We start from the raw sequence: 23,766 nt of genomic DNA, 5'->3' as shown, positions 1-23,766 counted from the left end.
AGTGTAATCTAATAATCCCACCATTACCCAGTATAAGTGTAATCTAATAATCCCACCATTACCCAGTATAAATGTAATCTAATAATCCCACCATTACCCAGTATAAATGTAATCTAATAATCCCACCATTACCCAGTATCAGTGTAATCTAATAATCCCACCATTACCCAGTATCAGTGATATAATAATCCCACCATTACCCAGTATAAGTGTAATATAATAATCCCCCCATTACCCCAGTATAAATGTAATATAATAATCCCACCATTACCCAGTATCAGTAATATAATAATCTCACCATCACCCCAGTATCCGTGTAATATAATAATCCCACCATTACCCAGTATCAGTGTAATATAATAATCCCACCATTACCCAGTATCAGTGTAATCTAATAATCCCACCATTACCCAGTATCAGTAATATAATAATCCCACCATTACCCAGTATCAGTAATATAATAATCTCACCATCACCCCAGTATCCGTGTAATATAATAATCCCACCATTACCCAGTATAAGTGTAATATAATAATCCCACCATTACCCAGCATAAGTGTAATATAATAATCCCACCATTACCCAGCATAAGTGTAATATAATAATCCCACCATTACCCCAGTATCAGTGATATAATAATCCCCCCATTACCCCGATATCAGTGATATAATAATCTCACCATCACCCCGGTATCCGTGTAATATAATAATCTCACCATCACCCCGGTATCAGTAATATAATAATCCCACCATTACCCAGTATCAGTGTAATATAATCTCACCATCACCCCGGTATCCGTGTAATATAATAAGCCCCCCATTACCCCAGTATCAGTAATATAATAATCTAACCATCACCCCAGTATCAGTGATATAATAATCTCACCATCACCCCGGTATCAGTGATATAATAATCCCACCATTACCCAGTATCAGTGTAATATAATAATCTAACCATCACCCCGGTATCAGTGTAATATAATAAGCCCCCCATTACCCCAGTATCAGTAATATAATAATCTAACCATCACCCCGGTATCAGTGTAATATAATAAGCCCCCCATTACCCCAGTATCAGTAATATAATAATCCCCCCATTACCCCAGTATCAGTAATATAATAATCTAGCCATCACCCCAGTATCAGTGTAATATAATAATCTCACCATCACCCCGGTATCAGTGTAATATAATAATCCCATAATTACCCCAGTATATTGTCCTCACCTCGGCACAGTGGAGCGGTGGACACTGATTGGCGCAGACTCCTATTCCGTTCACGCAGCGACACATATGACACCCGTCCTGCCAATCTGCTCCAGGCTGTAAACATATAATCCACAATGTATGACGGTCCGGTAACAATCAGTAATAATCGGTGCGGAGCAGGTAGATGACTGGTGTTCCTGCAGTAACAGACGTGACTATCCCGACAGCAGGACCATCATGATATTTATTGGGGTGTCTGTCACCCTTTATTATTAGGGCTGTAGGATTCTCTTCAGTACCAGCAGTGACCACACAATGAGGCAGCACATGACTAGTTGCGATGTTGGGGGATACTCACCTGATAGACCTGTCCTCCATGCTGGCACTCACAATGCTCCGCGCTGACACACCTCCCGCTGCTGCTGCGGTACATCCCTGACTCACACACACAGCCCCCGCGGAGCCGCACACTGCAGTTCCTGCTCCGCTCTTCATAAACGTCCTGACAAGTCCGTTCACAGAAGTCTTCATCACGCCGCGGCCGTCTCCATCTCTCTCCAATAGGGCAACCTACACACGAAGGGCATCAATAAGGAGCGCACGTGCCACCTCCCCCACCCAACAGTAAATACTACACACAAAGGGCATCAATAAGGAACGCACGTGCCACCTCCCCCACCCAACAGTAAATACTCCACACGAAGGGCATCAATAAGGAACGCACGTGCCACCTCACCCACCCAACAGTAAATACTACACACGAAGGGCATCAATAAGGAGCGCACGTGCCACCTCCTCCACCCAACAGTAAATACTACACACGAAGGGCATCAATAAGGAGCGCACGTGCCATCTCCTCCACCCAACAGTACATACTACACACGAAGGGCATCAATAAGGAGCATGTGCCACCTCCCCCACCCAACAGTAAATACTACACACGAAGGGCATCAATAAGGAATGCATGTGCCACCTACCCCACCCAACAGTAAATACTACACACGAAGGGCATCAATAAGGAGCGCACGTGCCATCTCCTCCACCCAACAGTACATACTACACACGAAGGGCATCAATAAGGAGCATGTGCCACCTCCCCCACCCAAATAGTAAATACTACACACGAAGGGCATCAGTAAGGAGCGCACGTGCCACCTCCCCCACCCAACAGTAAATACTACACACGAAGGGCATCAATAAGGAGCACACGTGCCACCTCCCCCACCCAACAGTAAATACTACACACGAAGGGTATCAATAAGGAACGCATGTGCCACCTCCCCCACCCAACAGTAAATACTCCACACGAACGGCATCAATAAGGAGCGCACGTGCCACCTCCCCCACCCAACAGTAAATACTACACACGAAGGGCATCAATAAGGAGCGCACGTGCCACCTCCCCCACCCAACAGTAAATACTCCACACGAAGGGCATCAATAAGAAGCGCACGTGCCACCTCCCCCACCCAACAGTAAATACTCCACACGAAGGGCATCAATAAGAAGCGCACGTGCCACCTCCCCCACCCAACCATAAATACTACACACGAAGGGCATCAATAAGGAGCGCACGTGTCACCTCCCCCACCCAACAGTAAATACTCCACACGAAGGGCATCAATAAGGAGCGCACGTGCCACTTCCTCCACCCAACAGTAAATACTACACACGAAGGGCATCAATAAGGAACGCATGTGCCACCTCCCCCACCCAAATAGTAAATACTCCACACGAAGGGCATCAATAAGGAGCGCACGTGCCACCTCCCCCACCCAACAGTAAATACTCCACACGAAGGGCATCAATAAGGAGCGCACGTGCCACCTCCCCCACCCAACAGTAAATACTCCACACGAAGGGCATCAATAAGGAGCGCACGTGCCACCTCCCCCACCCAACAGTAAATACTCCACACGAAGGGCATCAATAAGAATCGCACGTGCCACCTCCCCCACCCAACCATAAATACTACACACGAAGGGCATCAATAAGGAGCGCACGTGTCACCTCCCCCACCCAACAGTAAATACTCCACACGAAGGGCATCAATAAGAAGCGCACGTGCCACCTCCCCCACCCAACAGTAAATACTCCACACGAAGGGCATCAATAAGAAGCGCACGTGCCACCTCCCCCACCCAACCATAAATACTACACACGAAGGGCATCAATAAGGAGCGCACGTGTCACCTCCCCCACCCAACCGTAAATACTCCACACGAAGGGCATCAATAAGGAGCGCACGTGCCACTTCCTCCACCCAACAGTAAATACTACACACGAAGGGCATCAATAAGGAACGCATGTGCCACCTCCCCCACCCAAATAGTAAATACTCCACACGAAGGGCATCAATAAGGAGCGCACGTGCCACCTCCCCCACCCAACAGTAAATACTCCACACGAAGGGCATCAATAAGGAGCGCACGTGCCACCTCCCCCACCCAACAGTAAATACTCCACACGAAGGGCATCAATAAGAAGCGCACGTGCCACCTCCCCCACCCAACCATAAATACTACACACGAAGGGCATCAATAAGGAGCGCACGTGCCACCTCCCCCACCCAACAGTAAATACTCCACACGAAGGGCATCAATAAGGAGCGCACGTGCCACCTCCCCCACCCAACAGTAAATACTCCACACGAAGGGCATCAATAAGGAGCGCACGTGCCACCTCCCCCACCCAACAGTAAATACTCCACGCGAAGGGCATCAATAAGGAACGCACGTGCCACCTCCCCCACCCAACAGTAAATACTCCACACGAAGGGCATCAATAAGGAGCGCACATGCCACCTCCCCCACCCAACAGTAAATACTACACACGAAGGGCATCAATAAGGAGCGCACGTGCCACCTCCTCCACCCAACAGTAAATACTACACATGAAGGGCATCAATAAGGAACGCATGTGCCACCTCCCCCACCCAAATAGTAAATACTACACACGAAGGGCATCAATAAGGAGCGCACGTGCCACCTCCCCCACCCAACAGTAAATACTACACACGAAGGGCATCAATAAGGAGCGCACGTGCCACCTCCTCCACCCAACAGTACATACTACACACGAAGGGCATCAATAAGGAACGCATGTGCCACCTCCCCCACCCAAATAGTAAATACTACACACGAAGGGCATCAATAAGGAGCGCACGTGCCACCTCCCCCACCCAACAGTAAATACTACACACGAAGGGCATCAATAAGGAGCACACGTGCCACCTCCCCCACCCAACAGTAAATACTACACACGAAGGGCATCAATAAGGAACGCATGTGCCACCTCCCCCACCCAACAGTAAATACTCCACACGAACGGCATCAATAAGGAACGCATGTGCCACCTCCCCCACCCAACAGTAAATACTACACACGAAGGGCATCAATAAGGAACGCATGTGCCACCTCCCCCACCCAACCGTAAATACTACACACGAAGGGCATCAATAAGGAGCGCACGTGTCACCTCCCCCACCCAACAGTAAATACTACACACGAAGGGCATCAATAAGGAGCGCACGTGCCACCTCCCCCACCCACCCGTAAATACTACACACGAAGGGCATCAATAAGGAGCGCACGTGCCACCTCACCCACCCAACAGTAAATACTCCACACGTCATCTGTCGGCTCATTTTATTACACAATGTACAATAAGGGGAGTCCGGCCAATCACAACACCACTCTGTACTTGGTCAGTCCTCCGGGCAGCCACCAGTCGACCCAGCTGACCTTCGTAGCTAGCCAGGCCATGATCTTACCTAGAAACCTGCCGTACGGCTCGTGGCTTGCTCTCTGTGGCCAACCACATCAATCCGCCATTCTCGGAGCGTAGTGTCCCTTATCTACCCCTATCCCCCCCCATCCACTTTACCTGACTGACCAATCGTTCAGCAGGCTTTTCCCGTTGAAACGGCCCCTTTTCACACCAGGTGGACTTCCTACCCAGCCCACCAAGAGGATGCATGTGCCACAAACCATGCGGCCGGAGCCATTTGACCTTTAATGACGGCTAGGGGACACGCATGGCATCCCTTATGCCTCCTTGCCCGGACTTGGTCCAGAGCTCGTCATTCTTAACTGCTGTGATGTGTTCAGTGCTGTGCACCGGGACTTTTGGCTGGTGTGCACCGGGACTTTTGGCTTGTGTGCACCGGGACTTTTGGCTTGTGTGCACCGGGACTACTGGCTGGTGTGCACCGGGACTACTGGCTGGTGTGCACCGGGACTACTGGCTGGTGTGCACCGGGACTACTGGCTGGTGTGCACCGGGACTACTGGCTGGTGTGCACCGGGACTTCTGGCTGGTGTGCACCGGGACTTCTGGCTGGTGTGCACCGGGACTTCTGGCTGGTGTGCACCGGGACTACTGGCTGGTGTGCACCGGGACTACTGGCTGGTGTGCACCGGGACTACTGGCTGGTGTGCACCGGGACTACTGGCTGGTGTGCACCGGGACTACTGGCTGGTGTGCACCGGGACTACCTAAGGTTTTGGGGGTTACTTACTGCAGTCTGGGAGCTCGCACATCCTCTGTCGGGTCAGGGGTCCGGTGCATTCCTCTCCGTCGTACAGCCGCTGTCGTGTCTGCTGTCTCTCTGAGATTTCGTTTCCCCTGCCGCAAGTGATGGAACATGAAGACCAGGCTGACCACTGCGACCACTGACAGTCCACTGCAAGACAGACACAGACATCAATCACCCCCCAAAAACAGCGTCCCGGCATTAAGAGAGAGGACGGAGCAGCAGAGCGATGAACACAAGACCAACTCTGCGCAGGAAATCTCACCGCTACAATCCTCAGAGGAGCAGACGAAGCTTCCCATGTGGCAGGAGCTGCAGGACAGAGAGGACACATGTCTATTAAAGGGACATTTACCCTCCTGCACCCGCCTCGTCTCCCTCCCTGCACCCGCCTCGTCTCCCTCCCTGCACCCGCCTCGTCTCCCTCCCTGCACCCGCCTCGTCTCCCTGCACCTGCTCGCTCTGCCCCTCCTCTTCTCCCTGCACCTGCTCTGCCCCTCCTCCCTGCACCTGCTCTGCTCTGCCCCTCCTCTTCTCCCTGCACCTGCTCTGCCCTTCCTCTTCTCCCTGCACCTGCTCTGCCCCTCCTCTTCTCCCTGCACCCGCTCTGCCCCTCTTCTTCTCCCTGCACCCGCTCTGCCCCTCCTCTTCTCCCTGCACCCGCTCTGCCCCTCCTCTTCTCCCTGCACCCGCTCTGCCCCTCCTCTTCTCCCTGCACCCGCTCTGCCCCTCCTCGTCTCCCTGCTCTTGCTCTGCCTCTCCTCGTCTCCCTGCACTTGCTCTGCCCCTCCTCGTCTCCCTGCACCTGCTCTGCCCCTCCTCGTCTCCCTGCACCTGCTCTGCCCCTCCTCGTCTCCCTGCACCTGCTCTGCCCCTCCTCGTCTCCCTGCACCTGCTCTGCCCCTCCTCGTCTCCCTGCACCTGCTCTGCCCCTCCTCGTCTCCCTGCACCTGCTCTGCCCCTCCTCGTCTCCCTGCACCTGCTCTGCCCCTCTTCGTCTCCCTGCACCTGCTCTGCCCCTCCTCGTCTCCCTGCACCTGCTCTGCCCCTCCTCGTCTCCATGCACCTGCTCTGCCCCTCCTCGTCTCCCTGCACCTGCTCTGCCCCTCCTCTTCTCCCTGCACCTGCTCTGCCCCTCCACGTCTCCCTGCACCTGCTCTGCCCCTCCTCGTCTCCCTGCACTTGCTCTGCCCCTCCTCGTCTCCCTGCACTTGCTCTGCCCCTCCTCGTCTCCCTGCACCCGCTCTGCCCCTCCTCGTCTCCCTGCACCCGCTCTGCCCCTCCTCGTCTCCCTGCACCCGCTCTGCCCCTCCTCGTCTCCCTGCACCCGCTCTGCCCCTCCTCGTCTCCCTGCACCCGCTCTGCCCCTCCTCGTCTCCCTGCACCCGCTCTGCCCCTCCTCGTCTCCCTGCACCCGCTCTGCCCCTCTTCGTCTCCCTGCACCCGTTCTGCCTCTCCACGTCTCCCTGCACCCGCTCTGCCCCTCCTCGCCTCCCTGCACCCGCTCTGCCCCTCCTCGTCTCCCTGCACCCGCTTTGCCCCTCCTCTTCTCCCTGCACCTGTTCTGCCCCTCCACGTCTCCCTGCACCTGCTCTGCCCCTCCTCGTCTCCCTGCACTTGCTCTGCCCCTCCTCGTCTCCCTGCACCTGCCCCTCCTCGTCTCCCTGCACCCGCTCTGCCCCTCCTCGTCTCCCTGCACCCGCTCTGCCCCTCCTCGTCTCCCTGCACCCGCTCTGCCCCTCCTCGTCTCCCTGCACCCGCTCTGCCCCTCCTCGTCTCCCTGCACCCGTTCTGCCCCTCCACGTCTCCCTGCACCCGCTCTGCCCCTCCTCGTCTCCCTGCACCCGCTCTGCCCCTCCTCGTCTCCCTGCACCCGCTCTGCCCCTCCTCGTCTCCCTGCACCCGCTCTGCCCCTCCTCGTCTCCCTGCACCCGCTCTGCCCCTCCTCGTCTCCCTGCACCCGCTCTGCCCCTCTTCTTCTCCCTGCACCCGCTCTGCCACTCTTCTCCCTGCACACGCTTTGCTCTGCCCCTCCTCTTCTCCCTGCACCCGCTCTGCCCCTCCTCTTCTCCCTGTACTCGCTCTGCCCCTCCTCTTCTCCCTGCACCCGTTCTGCCGCTCTTCTCCCTGCACCCGCTCTGCCCCTCCTCTTCTCCCTGCACACGCTTTGCCCCACCCCTTCTCCCTCGCTGCCCCTCCTCTTCTCCCTGCACCCGTTCTGCCCCTCCTCTCCTCCCTGCACCCGCTCTGCCCCTCCTCTTCTTCTTGCACCCTCTCTGCCCCTCCTCTTCTCCCTGCACACGCTCTTCTCCCTGCACACGCTTTGCCCCACCCCTTCTCCCTCGCTGCCCCTCCTCTCCTCCCTGCACCCGCTCTGCCTCTCCTCTTCTTCCTGCACCCGCTCTACCCCTCCTCTTCTCCCTGCACCCGCTTTGCCACTCCCCTTCTCCTTCCATGCCCCACATCTTACCAGTTATTACACTGGTAATGTAGAATGGTGCCCACTGGGTATTCTCGTGTCGTTTCTTCCTGAGTGAGATTCGCCATCCAGAGGAGCTCCGGCACTGATGGCAGGACACAGGGACACTCCTCCGGGGTCACACAATTGTCGCCCTGTAAAACCTGAAGACAAGGACCCTGATATTACTAGAGCAGAAAGAGGCACCGCACGTGGGGGGTAATGACAGCCGCTTCATAACGGGGGTGACCTAATGCCCAATCATCTTGTGCAAGGGCCTCTCCATGCAGTAACTCCTCCCCCTATGAGGTCACTGTTGTATATTACCCAGAATGCTGAGCTGCTTCGTAGGTCCCTGGGAGGTGGGGGGCTGTGTGGCACGGTCTACAAGGAGGAGGTGGGGGGCTGTATGGCGCGGTCTACAAGGAGGAGGTGGGGGGCTGTATGGTGCGGTCTACAAGGGGGAGGTGGGGGGTTTATGGCACGGTCTACAAGGGGGAGGTGGGGGCTGTATGGCACTGTCTACAAGGAAGAGGTGGGGGGGGCTGTATGGCACTGTCTACAAGGAGGAGGTGGGGGGGGGCTGTATGGCACTGTCTACAAGGAGGAGGTGGGGGGGGGGCTGTATGGCACTGTCTACAAGGGGGAGGTGGGGGGCTGTGTGGCACTGTCTACAAGGAGGAGGTGGGGGGCTGTGTGGCACTGTCTACAAGGAGGAGGTGGGGTGCTGTATGGCACTGTCTACAAGGGGGAGGTGGGGTGCTGTATGGCACTGTCTACAAGGAGGAGGTGGGGGGACTGTATGGCACTGTCTACAAGGGGGAGGTGGGGTGCTGTATGGCACGGTCTACAAGGAGGAGGTGGGGGGCTGTATGGCACGGTCTACAAGGAGGAGGTGGGGACTGTATGGCAATGTCTACAAGGAGGAGGTGGGGGCTGTATGGCACTGTCTACAAGGAGGAGGTAAGGGCTGTATGCCACGGTCTACAAGGAGAAGGTGGGGGCTGTATGGCACTGTCTACAAGGGGGAGGTGGGGGGCTGTGTGGCACTGTTTACAAGGAGGAGGTGGGGTGCTGTATGGCACTGTCTACAAGGAGGAGGTGGGGGGGGGCTGTATGGCACTGTCTACAAGGAGGAGGTAAGGGCTGTATGCCACGGTCTACAAGGAGGAGGTAAGGGCTGTATGCCACGGTCTACAAGGAGAAGGTGGGGGCTTTATGGCACTGTCTACAAGGGGGAGGTGGGGGGCTGTGTGGCACTGTTTACAAGGAGGAGGTGGGGTGCTGTATGGCACTGTCTACAAGGAGGAGGTGGGGGGGGGCTGTATGGCACTGTCTACAAGGAGGAGGTGGGGGGGGGCTGTATGGCACTGTCTACAATGAGGAGGTGGGGGGGCTGTATGGCACGGTCTACAAGGGGTAGGTGGGGGCTGTATGGCACTGTCTACAAGGGGGAGGTGGGGGGCTGTGTGGCACTGTTTACAAGGAGGAGGTGGGGTGCTGTATGGCACTGTCTACAAGGAGGAGGTGGGGGGGGGCTGTATGGCACTGTCTACAAGGAGGAGGTGGGGGGGGCTGTATGGCACTGTCTACAATGAGGAGGTGGGGGGGGGCTGTATGGCACGGTCTACAAGGGGTAGGTGGGGGCTGTATGGCACTGTCTACAAGGGGGAGGTGGGGGCTGTGTGGCACTGTCTACAAGGAGGAGGTGGGGTGCTGTATGGCACTGTCTACAAGGGGGAGGTGGGGTGCTGTATGGCACTGTCTACAAGGAGGAGGTGGGGGGACTGTATGGCACTGTCTACAAGGAGGAGGTGGGGGGGCTGTATGCCACGGTCTACAAGGAGGAGGTAAGGGCTGTATGCCACGGTCTACAAGGGGGTGGTGGGGTGCTGTATGGCACGGTCTACAAGGAGGAGGTGGGAGGCTGTATGGCACTGTCTACAAGGAGGAGGTGGGAGGCTGTATGGCACTGTCCACAAAGAGGAGGTGTGGACTGTATGGCATGGTCTACAAGGAGGAGGTGGGGACTGTATGGCAATGTCTACAAGGAGGAGGTGGGGACTGTAAGGCACTGTCTACAAGGAGGAGGTGGGAGGCTGTATGGCACTGTCTACAAGGAGGAGGTGGGAGGCGGTATGACACTGTCTACAAGGAGGAGGCGGGGGCTGTATGGCACTGCCTACAAGGAGGAGGTGGGGGCTGTATGGCACTGTCTACAAGGAGGAGGTGGGAGGCTGTAGGGCACTGCCTACAAGGAGGAGGTGGGGGCTGTATGACACTGTCTACAAGGAGGAGGTGGGGGCTGTATGACACTGTCTACAGAGGGGAGGTGGGGGGCTGTATGGCACAGTCTACAAGGGGGAGGTGGGGGCTGTATGGCGCTGTCTACAAGGAGGAGGTGGGGGGGGGGCTGTATGGCACTGTCCACAAGGGGGAGGTGGGGTGCTGTATGGCACGGTCTACAAGGAGGAGGTGGGGGATTATGGCACTGCCTACAAGGGGGGCTGTGCATGGCAGCCATGGGAGGGGGGCATTATACTGTGTGGGGGCCACTAAACGGACATACTGTGTAGGGGCACTGCAGGGGGCAATATACTGTGTCCTTGAATGGGTTATAATATATTATTAAATATTATTATTTTTCTGTGGGGTGCATTATACTTTTTTATGGGGCGTTTTTTTATGATGGGGTTGGGCACCGAAAAATAATTTCGCACAGGGCGCCATCTATCCTAAGGCCGGCCCTGCCACCGAGGTCCCTGATTGGCTGCAGTGATTACATGTCGGTATGGCACTTCGTTGCTGGCAGCCTGTAACACACACACTGGCGGGGGGACTGCTGGAGCATCTGCGCTGGATCGGTGCGGGATTAAAGAGGGGAGCACTGTTTATTTATTTGAAAACATTTGTGGCGCCTCTTTTTTTTTTTCTTCAAGCTATTGGACATTCCCTTTAACTTTGACATCGGGTCTGGGGTCGGAATTACTTTAGGGGTCTGAAATAATTTTGCGGTCTGGTTTGGGGCTTGATGTCTCCCCTCCCCCATCCGACTTTTACTACTTATGTAGCTGAATCTTATTCCTATATTGGCGTGTGGGAGCGACACGTCACAACAGAGGGGCAGCCGCGGAGGAGCATGCTGGTGCGGACCCCGGTAAGGAGAGAACCTGGTAATAGTGAGAACAGGTGGTCTCAGCGCTGTGCACCCGCCTCTCCTCCGCAGTCTCCACATCTTAATAGATAACAGGAGGAGGACGGTGACTACCGGCGCTGGCCACCATATAGGACAGAGAGGAAATGGGAATCTGCCGGGCGTTAGATGACGACAGGATAAGCAGGCAGCTCAGGAATATTTCTAGGTGCCCCCCTAACAGTACCAGCTGCTGACCAGTGATCACACATTTATGGACATCAGCCCCTCATAGACTCATGTACTAGGGTCCCAGCAGAACAGTCACCCACCTTTCCGGGGGGACAAGAACAGCCAGGCTCACAGGCCTCACTGACACACGGGGCCTCGGGTCGGAGGTCGGCACAGGAGTGGGGGCAGGAACTGGCACAGCTGCTAAATACCTGATCCCCAGGACAATCTGAGGGGAGACCGGAGAATGAATGGAATTAGGGCAGCAAGGAAACAGAGTACAGAATGTATATACCTTGCCACGTATGTATTATATACACAACAGAGAGCTACATTATATACCGTACTATATACAGAATGTATACACCCTGCCACGTGTACTATATACAACAGAGAGCGACATTATATACTGTACTATATACAGAATGTATACACCCTGCCACGTGTACTATATACAACACAGAGCGACATTATATACTGTACTATATACAGAATGTATACTCCCTGCCACGTGTACTATATACAACAGAGAGTGACATTATATACAGTACTATATACAGAATGTATACACCCTGCCACGTGTACTATATACAACAGAGACAGAGTGTATACATCCTGCCACGTATGTATTATATACACAACAGAGAGCTACATTATATACTGCACTATATACAGAATGTATACACCCTGCCACGTATGTATTATATACACAACAGAGAGCTACATTACATACTGCACTATATACAGAATGTATACACCCTGCCACGTGTACTATATACAACAGAGAGCGACATTATATACTGTACTATATACAGAATGTATACACCCTGCCACGTATGTATTCTATACACAACACAGAGCTACATTACATACTGCACTATATACAGAATGTATACACCCTGCCACGTGTACTATATACAACAGAGAGCGACATTATATACTGTACTATATACAGAATGTATACTCCCTGCCACGTATGTACTGTATACAACAGACAACTACAATATATACTGTACTATATACAGAATGTATACACCCTGCCACATATGTACTATATACAACAGAGAGCTACATTATATACTGTGCTATATACAGAATGTATACTTTCTGCCACATGTGTACTATATACAACAGAGAGCGACATTATATACTGCACTATATACAGAATGTATACACCCTGCCACGTATGTATTCTATACACAACAGAGAGCTACATTATATACTGTACTATATACAGACTGTATACACCCTGCCACGTACGTACTATATACAACAGAGAGCTACATTATATACTGTACTATATACAGAATGTATACACCCTGCCACGTGTACTATATACAACAGTGCGACATTATATACTGCACTATATACAGAATGTATACACCCTGCCATGTATGTATTCTATACACAACAGAGAGCTACATTACATACTGCACTATATACAGAATGTATACACCCTGCCACGTGTACTATATACAACAGAGAGCGACATTATATACTCTACTATATACAGAATGTATACTCCCTGCCACGTATGTACTGTATACAACAGAGAACTACAATATATACTGTACTATATACAGAATGTATACACCCTGCCACGTATGTACTATACACAACAAAGAGCTACATTATATACTGTACTATATACAGAATGTATACACGCTGCCACGTATGTACTATATACTGATCTATACAATAGAGAGCTACATTATATACTGTACTATATACAAAATGTATACACCCTGCCACATATGTACTATATACTGATCTATACAACAGAGAGCTACATTATATACTGTGCTATATACAGAATGTATACCCCCTGCCACATGTGTACTATATACAACAGAGAGCGACATTATATACTGCACTATATACAGAATGTATACACCCTGTCACGTATGTATTCTATACACAACAAAGAGCTACATTACATACTGCACAATATACAGAATGTATACATCCTGCCATGTGTACTATATATAACAGAGAGCGACATTATATACTGTACTATATACAGAATGTATACACCCTGCCACGTATGTACTATATACAACAGAGAGCTACATTATATACTGTACTATATACAGAATGTATACACCCTGCCACATATATACTATATACTGATCTATACAACAGAGAGCTACATCATATACTGTGCTATATACAGAATGTATACACCCTGCCACGTGTACTATATACAACAGAGAGCGACATTATATACTGCACTATATACAGAATGTATACACCCTGCCACATATGTATTCTATACACAACAGAGAGCTACATTACATAATGCACTATATACAGAATGTATACTCCCTGCCACGTATGTACTGCATACAACAGAGAACTACAATATATACTGTACTATATACAGAATGTATACACCCTGCCACGTATGTACTATATACTGATCTATACAATAGAGAGATACATTACATACTGCACTATATACAGAGTGTATACACCCTGCCACGTATGTATTATATACAACAGAGAGATACATTACATACTGCACTATATACAGAATGTATACACCCTGCCACATATGTATTATATACAACAGAGAGATACATTACATACTGCACTATATACAGAATGTATACTCCCTGCCACGTATGTACTATATACAACAGAGCTACATTACATACTGCACTATATACAGAATGTACACACCCTGCCACGTATGTATTCTATACACAACAGAGAGCTACATTACATACTGCACTATACACAGAATGTATACACCATGTCACGTGTACTATATACAACAGAGAGCGACATTATATACTGTACTATATACAGAATGTATACTCCCTGCCACGTATGTGCTGTATACAACAGAGAACTACTATATATACTGTACTATTGACAGAATCTATACACCCTACCAAATATGTATTATATACAATAGAGAGATACATGACATACTGCACTATATACAGAATGTATACACCCTGCCACGTATGTACGAAATACTGATCTATACAATAGAGAGCTACATTATATACTGTACTATATACAGAATGTATACACCCTGCCATGTGTACTATATACAACAGAGCGACATTATATACTGTACTATATACAGAATGTATACTCCCTGCCACGTATGTACTGTATACAACAGAGAACTAAAATATATACTGTACTATATACAGAATGTATACACCCTGCCATGTATGTACTATATACAACAGAGAGCTACATTAGATACTGTACTATATACAGAATGTATACTCCCTGCCACGTATGTACTGTATACAACAGAGAACTAAAATATATACTGTACTATATACAGAATGTATACACCCTGCCATGTATGTACTATATACAACAGAGATCTACATGATATACTGTACTATATACAGAATGTATACACCCTGCCACGTATGTACTATATACAACAGAGAGCTACATTAGATACTGTACTATATACAGAATGTATACACCCTGCCACGTATGTACTAAATACTGATCTATACAATAGAGAGCTACATTATATACTGTACTATATACAGAATGTATACACCCTGCCATGTGTACTATATACAACAGAGCGACATTATATACTGTACTATATACAGAATGTATACTCCCTGCCACGTATGTACTGTATACAACAGAGAACTAAAATATATACTGTACTATATACAGAATGTATACACCCTGCCATGTATGTACTATATACAACAGAGATCTACATTATATACTGTACTATATACAGAATGTATACACCCTGCCACGTATGTACTATATACAACAGAGAGCTACATTAGATACTGTACTATATACAGAATGTATACTCCCTGCCAGGTATGTACTGTATACAACAGAGAACAACAATATATACTGTACTATATACAGAATGTATACACCCTGCCACGTATGTACTATATACAACAGAGAGCTACATTATATACTGTACTATATACAGAATGTATACACCCTGCCACGTGTACTATATACAGCCGAGAGCAACATTATATACTGCACTATATACAGAATGTATACACCCTGCCACGTATGTATTCTATACACAACAGAGAGCTACATTACATACTGTACTATATACAGAATGTATACACCCTGCCACGTGTACTATATACAACCGAGAGCAACATTATATACTGCACTATATACAGAATGTGTACACCCTGCCACATATATACTATATACTGATCTATACAACAGAGAGCTACATCATATACTGTGCTATATACAGAATGTATACACCCTGCCACGTGTACTATATACAACCGAGAGCAACATTATATACTGCACTATATACAGAATGTATACACCCTGCCACGTATGTATTCTATACACAACAGAGAGCTACATTACATACTGCACTATATACAGAATGTATACACCCTGCCACGTGTACTATATACAACAGAGAGCGACATTATATACTGTACTATATACAGAATGTATACTCCCTGCCACGTATGTACTGTATACAACAGAGAACTACAATATATACTGTACTATATACAGAATGTATACACCCTGCCACGTATGTACTATATACTGATCTATACAATAGAGAGATACATTACATACTGCACTATATACAGAATGTATACACCATGCCACGTATGTACTATATACAACAGAGAGCTACATTATATACTGTACTATATACAGAATGTATACACCCTGCCACATATATACTATATACTGATCTATACAACAGAGAGCTACATCATATACTGTGCTATATACAGAATGTATACACCCTGCCACGTGTACTATATACAACCGAGAGCAACATTATATACTGCACTATATACAGAATGTATACACCCTGCCACGTATGTATTCTATACACAACAGAGAGCTACATTACATACTGCACTATATACAGAATGTATACACCCTGCCACGTGTACTATATACAACAGAGAGCGACATTATATACTGTACTATATACAGAATGTATACTCCCTGCCACGTATGTACTGTATACAACAGAGAACTACAATATATACTGTACTATATACAGAATGTATACACCCTGCCACGTATATACTATATACTGATCTATTCAATAGAGAGATACATTACATACTGCACTATATACAGAATGTATACACCCTGCCACGTATGTATTATATACAACAGAGAGATACATTACATACTGCACTATATACAGAATGTATACACCATGCCACGTATGTATTATATACAACAGAGAGGTACATTACATACTGCACTATATACAGAATGTATACACCCTGCCACGTATGTACTATATACTGATCTATACAATAGAGAGCTACATTATATACTGTACTATATACAGAATGTATACACCCTGGCACATATGTACTATATACTGATCTATACAACTGAGAGCTACATTATATACTGTACTATATACAGAATGTATACTCCCTGCCACGTATGTACTATATACAACAGAGAGCTACATTATATACTGTACTATATACAGAATGTATACACCCTGCCACGTATGTATTCTATACACAACAGAGAGCTACATTACATACTGCACTATATACAGAATGTATACACCCTGCCACGTGTACTATATACAACAGAGAGCAACATTATATACTGTACTATATACAGAATGTATACTCCCTGCCACGTATGTACTGTAGACAACAGAGAACTACAATATATACTGTACTATATACAGAATGTATACACCTTGCCACGTATGTACTATATACAACAGAGAACTACATTATATACTGTACTATATACAGAATGTATACACCCTGCCACGTATGTACTATATACAACAGAGAGCTACATTATATACTGTACTATATACAGAATGTATACACCCTGCCACGTATGTACTATATACAACAGAGAGCTACATTATATACTGTACTATATACAGAATGTATACACCCTGCCACATATATACTATATACTGATCTATACAACAGAGAGCTACATCATATACTGTGCTATATACAGAATGCATACACCCTGCCATGTATGTATTATATACAACAGAGAGATACATTACATACTGCACTATATACAGAATGTATACACCCTGCCACGTATGTACTATATACTGATCTATACAATAGAGGGCTACATTATATACTGTACTATATACAGAATGTATACACCCTGCCACGTATGTACTATATACAACAGAGAGCGACATTATATACTGTACTATATACAGAATGTATACTCCCTGCCACGTATGTACTATATACAACAGAGAGCGACATTATATACTGTACTATATACAGAATGTATACTCCCTGCCACGTATGTACTGTATACAACAGAGAGCTACATTATATACTGTACTATATACAGAATGTATACACCCTGCCACGTATGTACTATATACAACAGAGAGCTACATTATATACTGTACTATATACAGAATGTATACACCCTGTCACATATATACTATATACTGATCTATACAACAGAGAGCTACATCATATACTGTGCTATATACAGAATGTATACTCCCTGCCACATGTGTACTATATACAATAGGGAGATACATTATATACTGTACTATATACAGAATGTATACACCCTGCCACTATGTACTATATACTGATCTATAGAATAGAGAGCTATATTATATACTGTACTATATACAGAACGTATACACCCTGCCACGTATGTACTATATACTGATCTATAGAATAGAGAGCTATATTATATACGGTACTATATACAAATCTATACACTAGAGAGCTACATCATATACGGTACTATATACATACTATATACACCCTGCCACGTATGTACTATATACTGATCTATACAACACAGAGCTACATTATATGCTGTACTATATACAGAATGTATACACCCTGCCACATATGTATTGTATACTGATCTATAGAATAGAGAGCTATATTATATACTGTACTATATACAGAATGTATACACCCTGCCACATATTTACTATATACTGATCTATACAATAGAGCTACATTATATACTGTACTATATACAGAATGTATACTCCCTGCTATGTATGTACTATATACTGATCTATACAACAGAGAGCTACATTATATACTGTACTATACTGAATATATATATATCATATAATGCAGACCTATACCTGATACATGACCTCTATTACACCTCATGTATAATAAATACACAATATAAGCTATATACTGTACACTAAACATGACCTCTATACATATACAATAAATACACCGTATAAAGCTATATACTGTACACTATACATGACCTATATACCACATACAATAAATACACCGTATAAAGCTATATACCGCACACTATACGTGACCTCTATACCATATACAATAAATACACTGTATAAATCTTTATACCATACACTATACATATCCTCTATACCATATACAATAAATACACCGTATAAAGCTATATACCGCACACTATACATGACCTCTATACCACATACAAGAAATACACTGTATAAAGCTATACACCGCACACTATACGTGACCTCTATACCATATACAATAAATACACCGTATAAAGCTATATACTGTCCACTATACATGTCCTCTATACCATATACAATATATATACACCGTATAAAGCTATATACCGTACACTATACGTGACCTCTATACCATATACAATAAATACACCGTATAAAGCTATATACCGCACACTATACATGACCTCTATACCACATACAATAAATAGACTGTATAAAGCTATATACCGCACACTATACATGACTTCTATACCACATACAATAAATAGACTGTATAAAGCTATATACTGCGCACTATACATGACCTCTATACCATATACAATAAATACACTGTATAAAGCTATATACTGCACACTATACATGACCTCTATACCATATACAATAAATACACTGTATAAAGCTATATACTGCACACTATACATGACCGCTATACCATATACAATAAATACACTGTATATAGCTATATACTGCACACTATACATGACCTCTATACCATATACAATATATATACTGTATAAAGCTATATACCGTACACTATACGTGACCTCTATACCATATACAATAAATACACTGTATAAAGCTATATACCGTACACTATACATGACCTCTATACCATATACAATAAATACACTGTATATAGCTATATACTGCACACTATACATGACCTCTATACCATATACAATATATATACTGTATAAAGCTATATACCGCACACTATACATGACCTCTATACCATATACAATAAATACACCATATAAAGCTATATACTGCACACTATACACGACCTCTATACCATATACAATAAATACACTGTATAAAGCTATATACCACACACTATACGTGACCTCTATACCACATACAATAAATACACCGTATAAAGCTATATACCGCACACTATACGTGACCTCTATACCATATACAATAAATACACCGTATAAAGCTATATACCGTACACTATACATGACCTCTATACCATATACAATAAATACACAGTATAAAGCTATATACCGTACACTATACATGACCTCTATACCACATACAATAAATACACCGTATAAAGCTATATACTGCACACTATACATGACCTCTATATCATATACAATAAATACACCGTATAAAGCTATATACTGTCCACTATACATGTAGAAAGAAACTGTACAATATCAGAGAAGAATAAGAGGTCACAGACATTGCAGGTGAACAGGGGCAATTATTTGTGGGGAGGTCCTTGTACCTGGGGTGCAGTTGTGGGAGTTACAGGTTCGGTGGAGGGTGAGAGGGTCCGGGCACGGTCGTCCACCGGGATCTGCGACCACTAGGACTGTTCGGTTCCTCTCAGATATTCCTCCACCACAGCTGACGCTGCACTCACCCCACTCCGACCAGTCGCTGAGCACACAGTCCACTAGAGGAAAGGTCAGGTTATAGCGGGAGATGTCAGCACAATGTACACAGCATGACAGGAGCAACAGAGAGACCACCCGAAGTCCACACCAGTCCAGATACCTCATTACATACAGCAGAAAAAACGTGCGGAGGTGACCAGTGCGGGGGTGACCAGTGCGGAGGTGACCAGTGCGGGGGTGACCAGTGCGGGGGTGACCAGTGCGGGGGTGACCAGTGCGGGGGTGACCAGTGCGGAGGTGACCAGGGCGGGGGTGACCAGGGCGGGGGTGACCAGTGCGGGGGTGACCAGTGCGAAGGTGACCAGTGCGAAGGTGACCAGTGCGGAGGTGACCAGTGCGGGGGTGACCAGTGCGAAGGTGACCAGTGCGGAGGTGACCAGTGCGAAGGTGACCAGTGCGAAGGTGACCAGTGCGGGGGTGACCAGTGCAGGGGTGACCAGTGCGAAGGTGACCAGTGCGGAGGTGACCAGTGCGGAGGTGACCAGTGCGGAGGTGACCAGTGCACGGGTGACCAGTGCAGGGGTGACCAGTGTAGGGGTGACCAGTATAGGGGGGACCAGTGTGGAGTTGACCAGTGTGCAGGTGACCAGTATAGGGGGGACCAGTATAGGGGGGACCAGTGTGGAGGTGACCAGTATAGGGGGGACCAGTGTGGAGGTGACCAGTATAGGGGGGACCAGTGTGGAGGTGACCAGTATAGGGGGGACCAGTGCAGAGGTGACGAGTGCGGAGGTGACCAGTATAGGGGGGACCAGTGTGAAGGTGACCAGTATAGGGGGGACCAGTGTGGAGGTGACCAGTATAGGGGGGACCAGTGTGGAGGTGACCAGTATAGGGGGGACCAGTGTGAAGGTGACCAGTATAGGGGGGACCAGTGTGGAGGTGACGAGTATAGGGGGGGACCAGTGCGGAGGTGACCAGTATAGGGGGGACCAGTGCGGAGGTGACCAGAGTAGGGGGGATCAGTGTGGAGGTGACCAGTATAGGGGGGACCAGTGTGGAGGTGACCAGTGTGAAGGTGACCAGTGCGGAGGTGACCATTATAGGGGGGACTAGTGTGGTGGTGACCAGTGTGGAGGGGACCAGTGTGGAGGTGACCAGTATAGGGGGGACCAGTGTGGAGCTGACCAGTATAGGGGGGACCAGTGTGGAGCTGACCAGTATAGGGGGGACCAGTATAGGGGGGACCAGTGTGGAGTTGACCAGTATAGGGGGGACCAGTGTGGAGGTGACCAGTATAGGGGGGACCAGTGCAGAGGTGACGAGTGTGGAGGTGACCAGTATAGGGGGGACCAGTTTGAAGGTGACCAGTATAGGGGGGACCAGTGTGATTGTGACCAGTATAGGGGGGACCAGTGTGAAGGTGACCAGTATAGGGGGGACCAGTGTGGAGGTGACCAGTATAGGGGGGACCAGTGCGGAGGTGACCAGAGTAGGGGGGATCAGTGCGGAGGGGACTAGTGTGATGGTGATCAGTGTGGAAGTGACCAGTATAGAGGGGAACAGTGTGAAGGTGACCAGTGCGGAGGTGACAATTATAGGGGGGACCAGTGTGGAGGTGACCAGTATAGGGGGGACCAGTGTGGAGGTGACCAGTATAGGGGGGACCAGTGTGGAGGTGACCAGTATAGGGGGGACCAGTGTGGAGATGACCAGTGTGGAGGTGACCAGTGTTGTGGTGACCAGTGTGGTGGTGACCAGTATAGCGGGGACCAGTGTGGAGGTGACCAGTGTGGAGGTGACCAGTATAGGGGGGACCAGTGTGGAGGTGACCAGTATAGGGGGGACCAGTGTGGAGGTGACCAGTGTGGAGGTGACCAGTATAGGGGGGACCAGTGTGGAGGTGACCAGTATAGGGGGGACCAGTGCGGAGGTGACCAGTGCGAAGGTGACCAGTATAGGGAGGACCAGTGCGGAGGTGACCAGTGCAGAGGTGACCAGTGCGGAGTTAACCAGTGCGGAGGTGACCAGTGTGAAGTTGACCAGTATAGGGGGGACCAGTGTGGAGGTGACCAGTATAGGGGGGACCAGTGCGGAGGTGACCAGTGTGATGGTGACCAGTATAGGGGGGACCAGTATAGGGGGGACCAGTGTGGAGGTGACCAGTATAGGGGGGACCAGTGTGGAGGTGACCAGTATAGGGGGGACCAGTGCAGAGGTGACGAGTGCGGAGGTGACCAGTATAGGGGGGACCAGTGTGAAGGTGACCAGTATAGGGGGGACCAGTGTGGAGGTGACCAGTATAGGGGGGACCAGTGTGGAGGTGACCAGTATAGGGGGGACCAGTGTGAAGGTGACCAGTATAGGGGGGACCAGTGTGGAGGTGACGAGTATAGGGGGGGACCAGTGCGGAGGTGACCAGTGTAGGGGGGACCAGTGCGGAGGTGACCAGAGTAGGGGGGATCAGTGCGGAGGTGACCAGTGTGGAGGTGACCAGTATAGGGGGGACCAGTGTGGAGGTGACCAGTGTGAAGGTGACCAGTGCGGAGGTGACCATTATAGGGGGGACTAGTGTGGTGGTGACCAGTGTGGAGGGGACCAGTGTGGAGGTGACCAGTATAGGGGGGACCAGTGTGGAGCTGACCAGTATAGGGGGGACCAGTGTGGAGCTGACCAGTATAGGGGGGACCAGTGTGGAGGTGACCAGTATAGGGGGGACCAGTGTGGAGGTGACCAGTATAGGGGGGACCAGTGCAGAGGTGACGAGTGTGGAGGTGACCAGTATAGGGGGGACCAGTTTGAAGGTGACCAGTATAGGGGGGACCAGTGTGATTGTGACCAGTATAGGGGGGACCAGTGTGAAGGTGACCATTATAGGGGGGACCAGTGCGGAGGTGACCAGAGTAGGGGGGATCAGTGCGGAGGTGACCAGTGCGGGGGGGACTAGTGTGATGGTGATCAGTGTGGAAGTGACCAGTATAGAGGGGAACAGTGTGAAGGTGACCAGTGCGGAGGTGACAATTATAGGGGGGACCAGTGTGGAGGTGACCAGTATAGGGGGGACCAGTGTGGAGGTGACCAGTATAGGGGGGACCAGTGTGGAGGTGACCAGTATAGGGGGGACCAGTGTGGAGATGACCAGTGTGGAGGTGACCAGTGTTGTGGTGACCAGTGTGGTGGTGACCAGTATAGCGGGGACCAGTGTGGAGGTGACCAGTGTGGAGGTGACCAGTATAGGGGGGACCAGTGTGGAGGTGACAAGTATAGGGGGGACCAGTGTGGAGGTGACCAGTGTGGAGGTGACCAGTATAGGGGGGACCAGTGTGGAGGTGACCAGTATAGGGGGGACCAGTGCGGAGGTGACCAGTGCGAAGGTGACCAGTATA

At 48.7% G+C, this 23,766-nt stretch overlaps 1 protein-coding gene across 1 annotated transcript in view; it reads right to left on the bottom strand.

Moving 5' to 3' along the window:
- The window catches only part of LOC142684354 (SCO-spondin-like), a gene marked incomplete at its 5' end in the record, with an annotated part of 350,250 nt that overhangs the window by 8,766 nt on the left and 317,718 nt on the right, over nt 1-23,766 (bottom strand). Inside the window, 7 exon segments of the mRNA XM_075847515.1 lie at nt 1,226-1,321; nt 1,566-1,777; nt 5,727-5,891; nt 6,007-6,053; nt 8,212-8,363; nt 11,665-11,792; nt 20,269-20,439. Coding sequence (XP_075703630.1) covers nt 1,226-1,321; nt 1,566-1,777; nt 5,727-5,891; nt 6,007-6,053; nt 8,212-8,363; nt 11,665-11,792; nt 20,269-20,439 — 971 coding nt within the window.

The sequence above is a fragment of the Rhinoderma darwinii genome, assembly GCF_050947455.1.
Source record: "Rhinoderma darwinii isolate aRhiDar2 chromosome 5 unlocalized genomic scaffold, aRhiDar2.hap1 SUPER_5_unloc_1, whole genome shotgun sequence".
Taxonomy (NCBI): Eukaryota; Metazoa; Chordata; class Amphibia; order Anura; family Rhinodermatidae; genus Rhinoderma; species Rhinoderma darwinii.
Note: the sequence above shows the minus strand (reverse complement) of the source record. Positions and strands in the feature narration are given on the sequence as shown.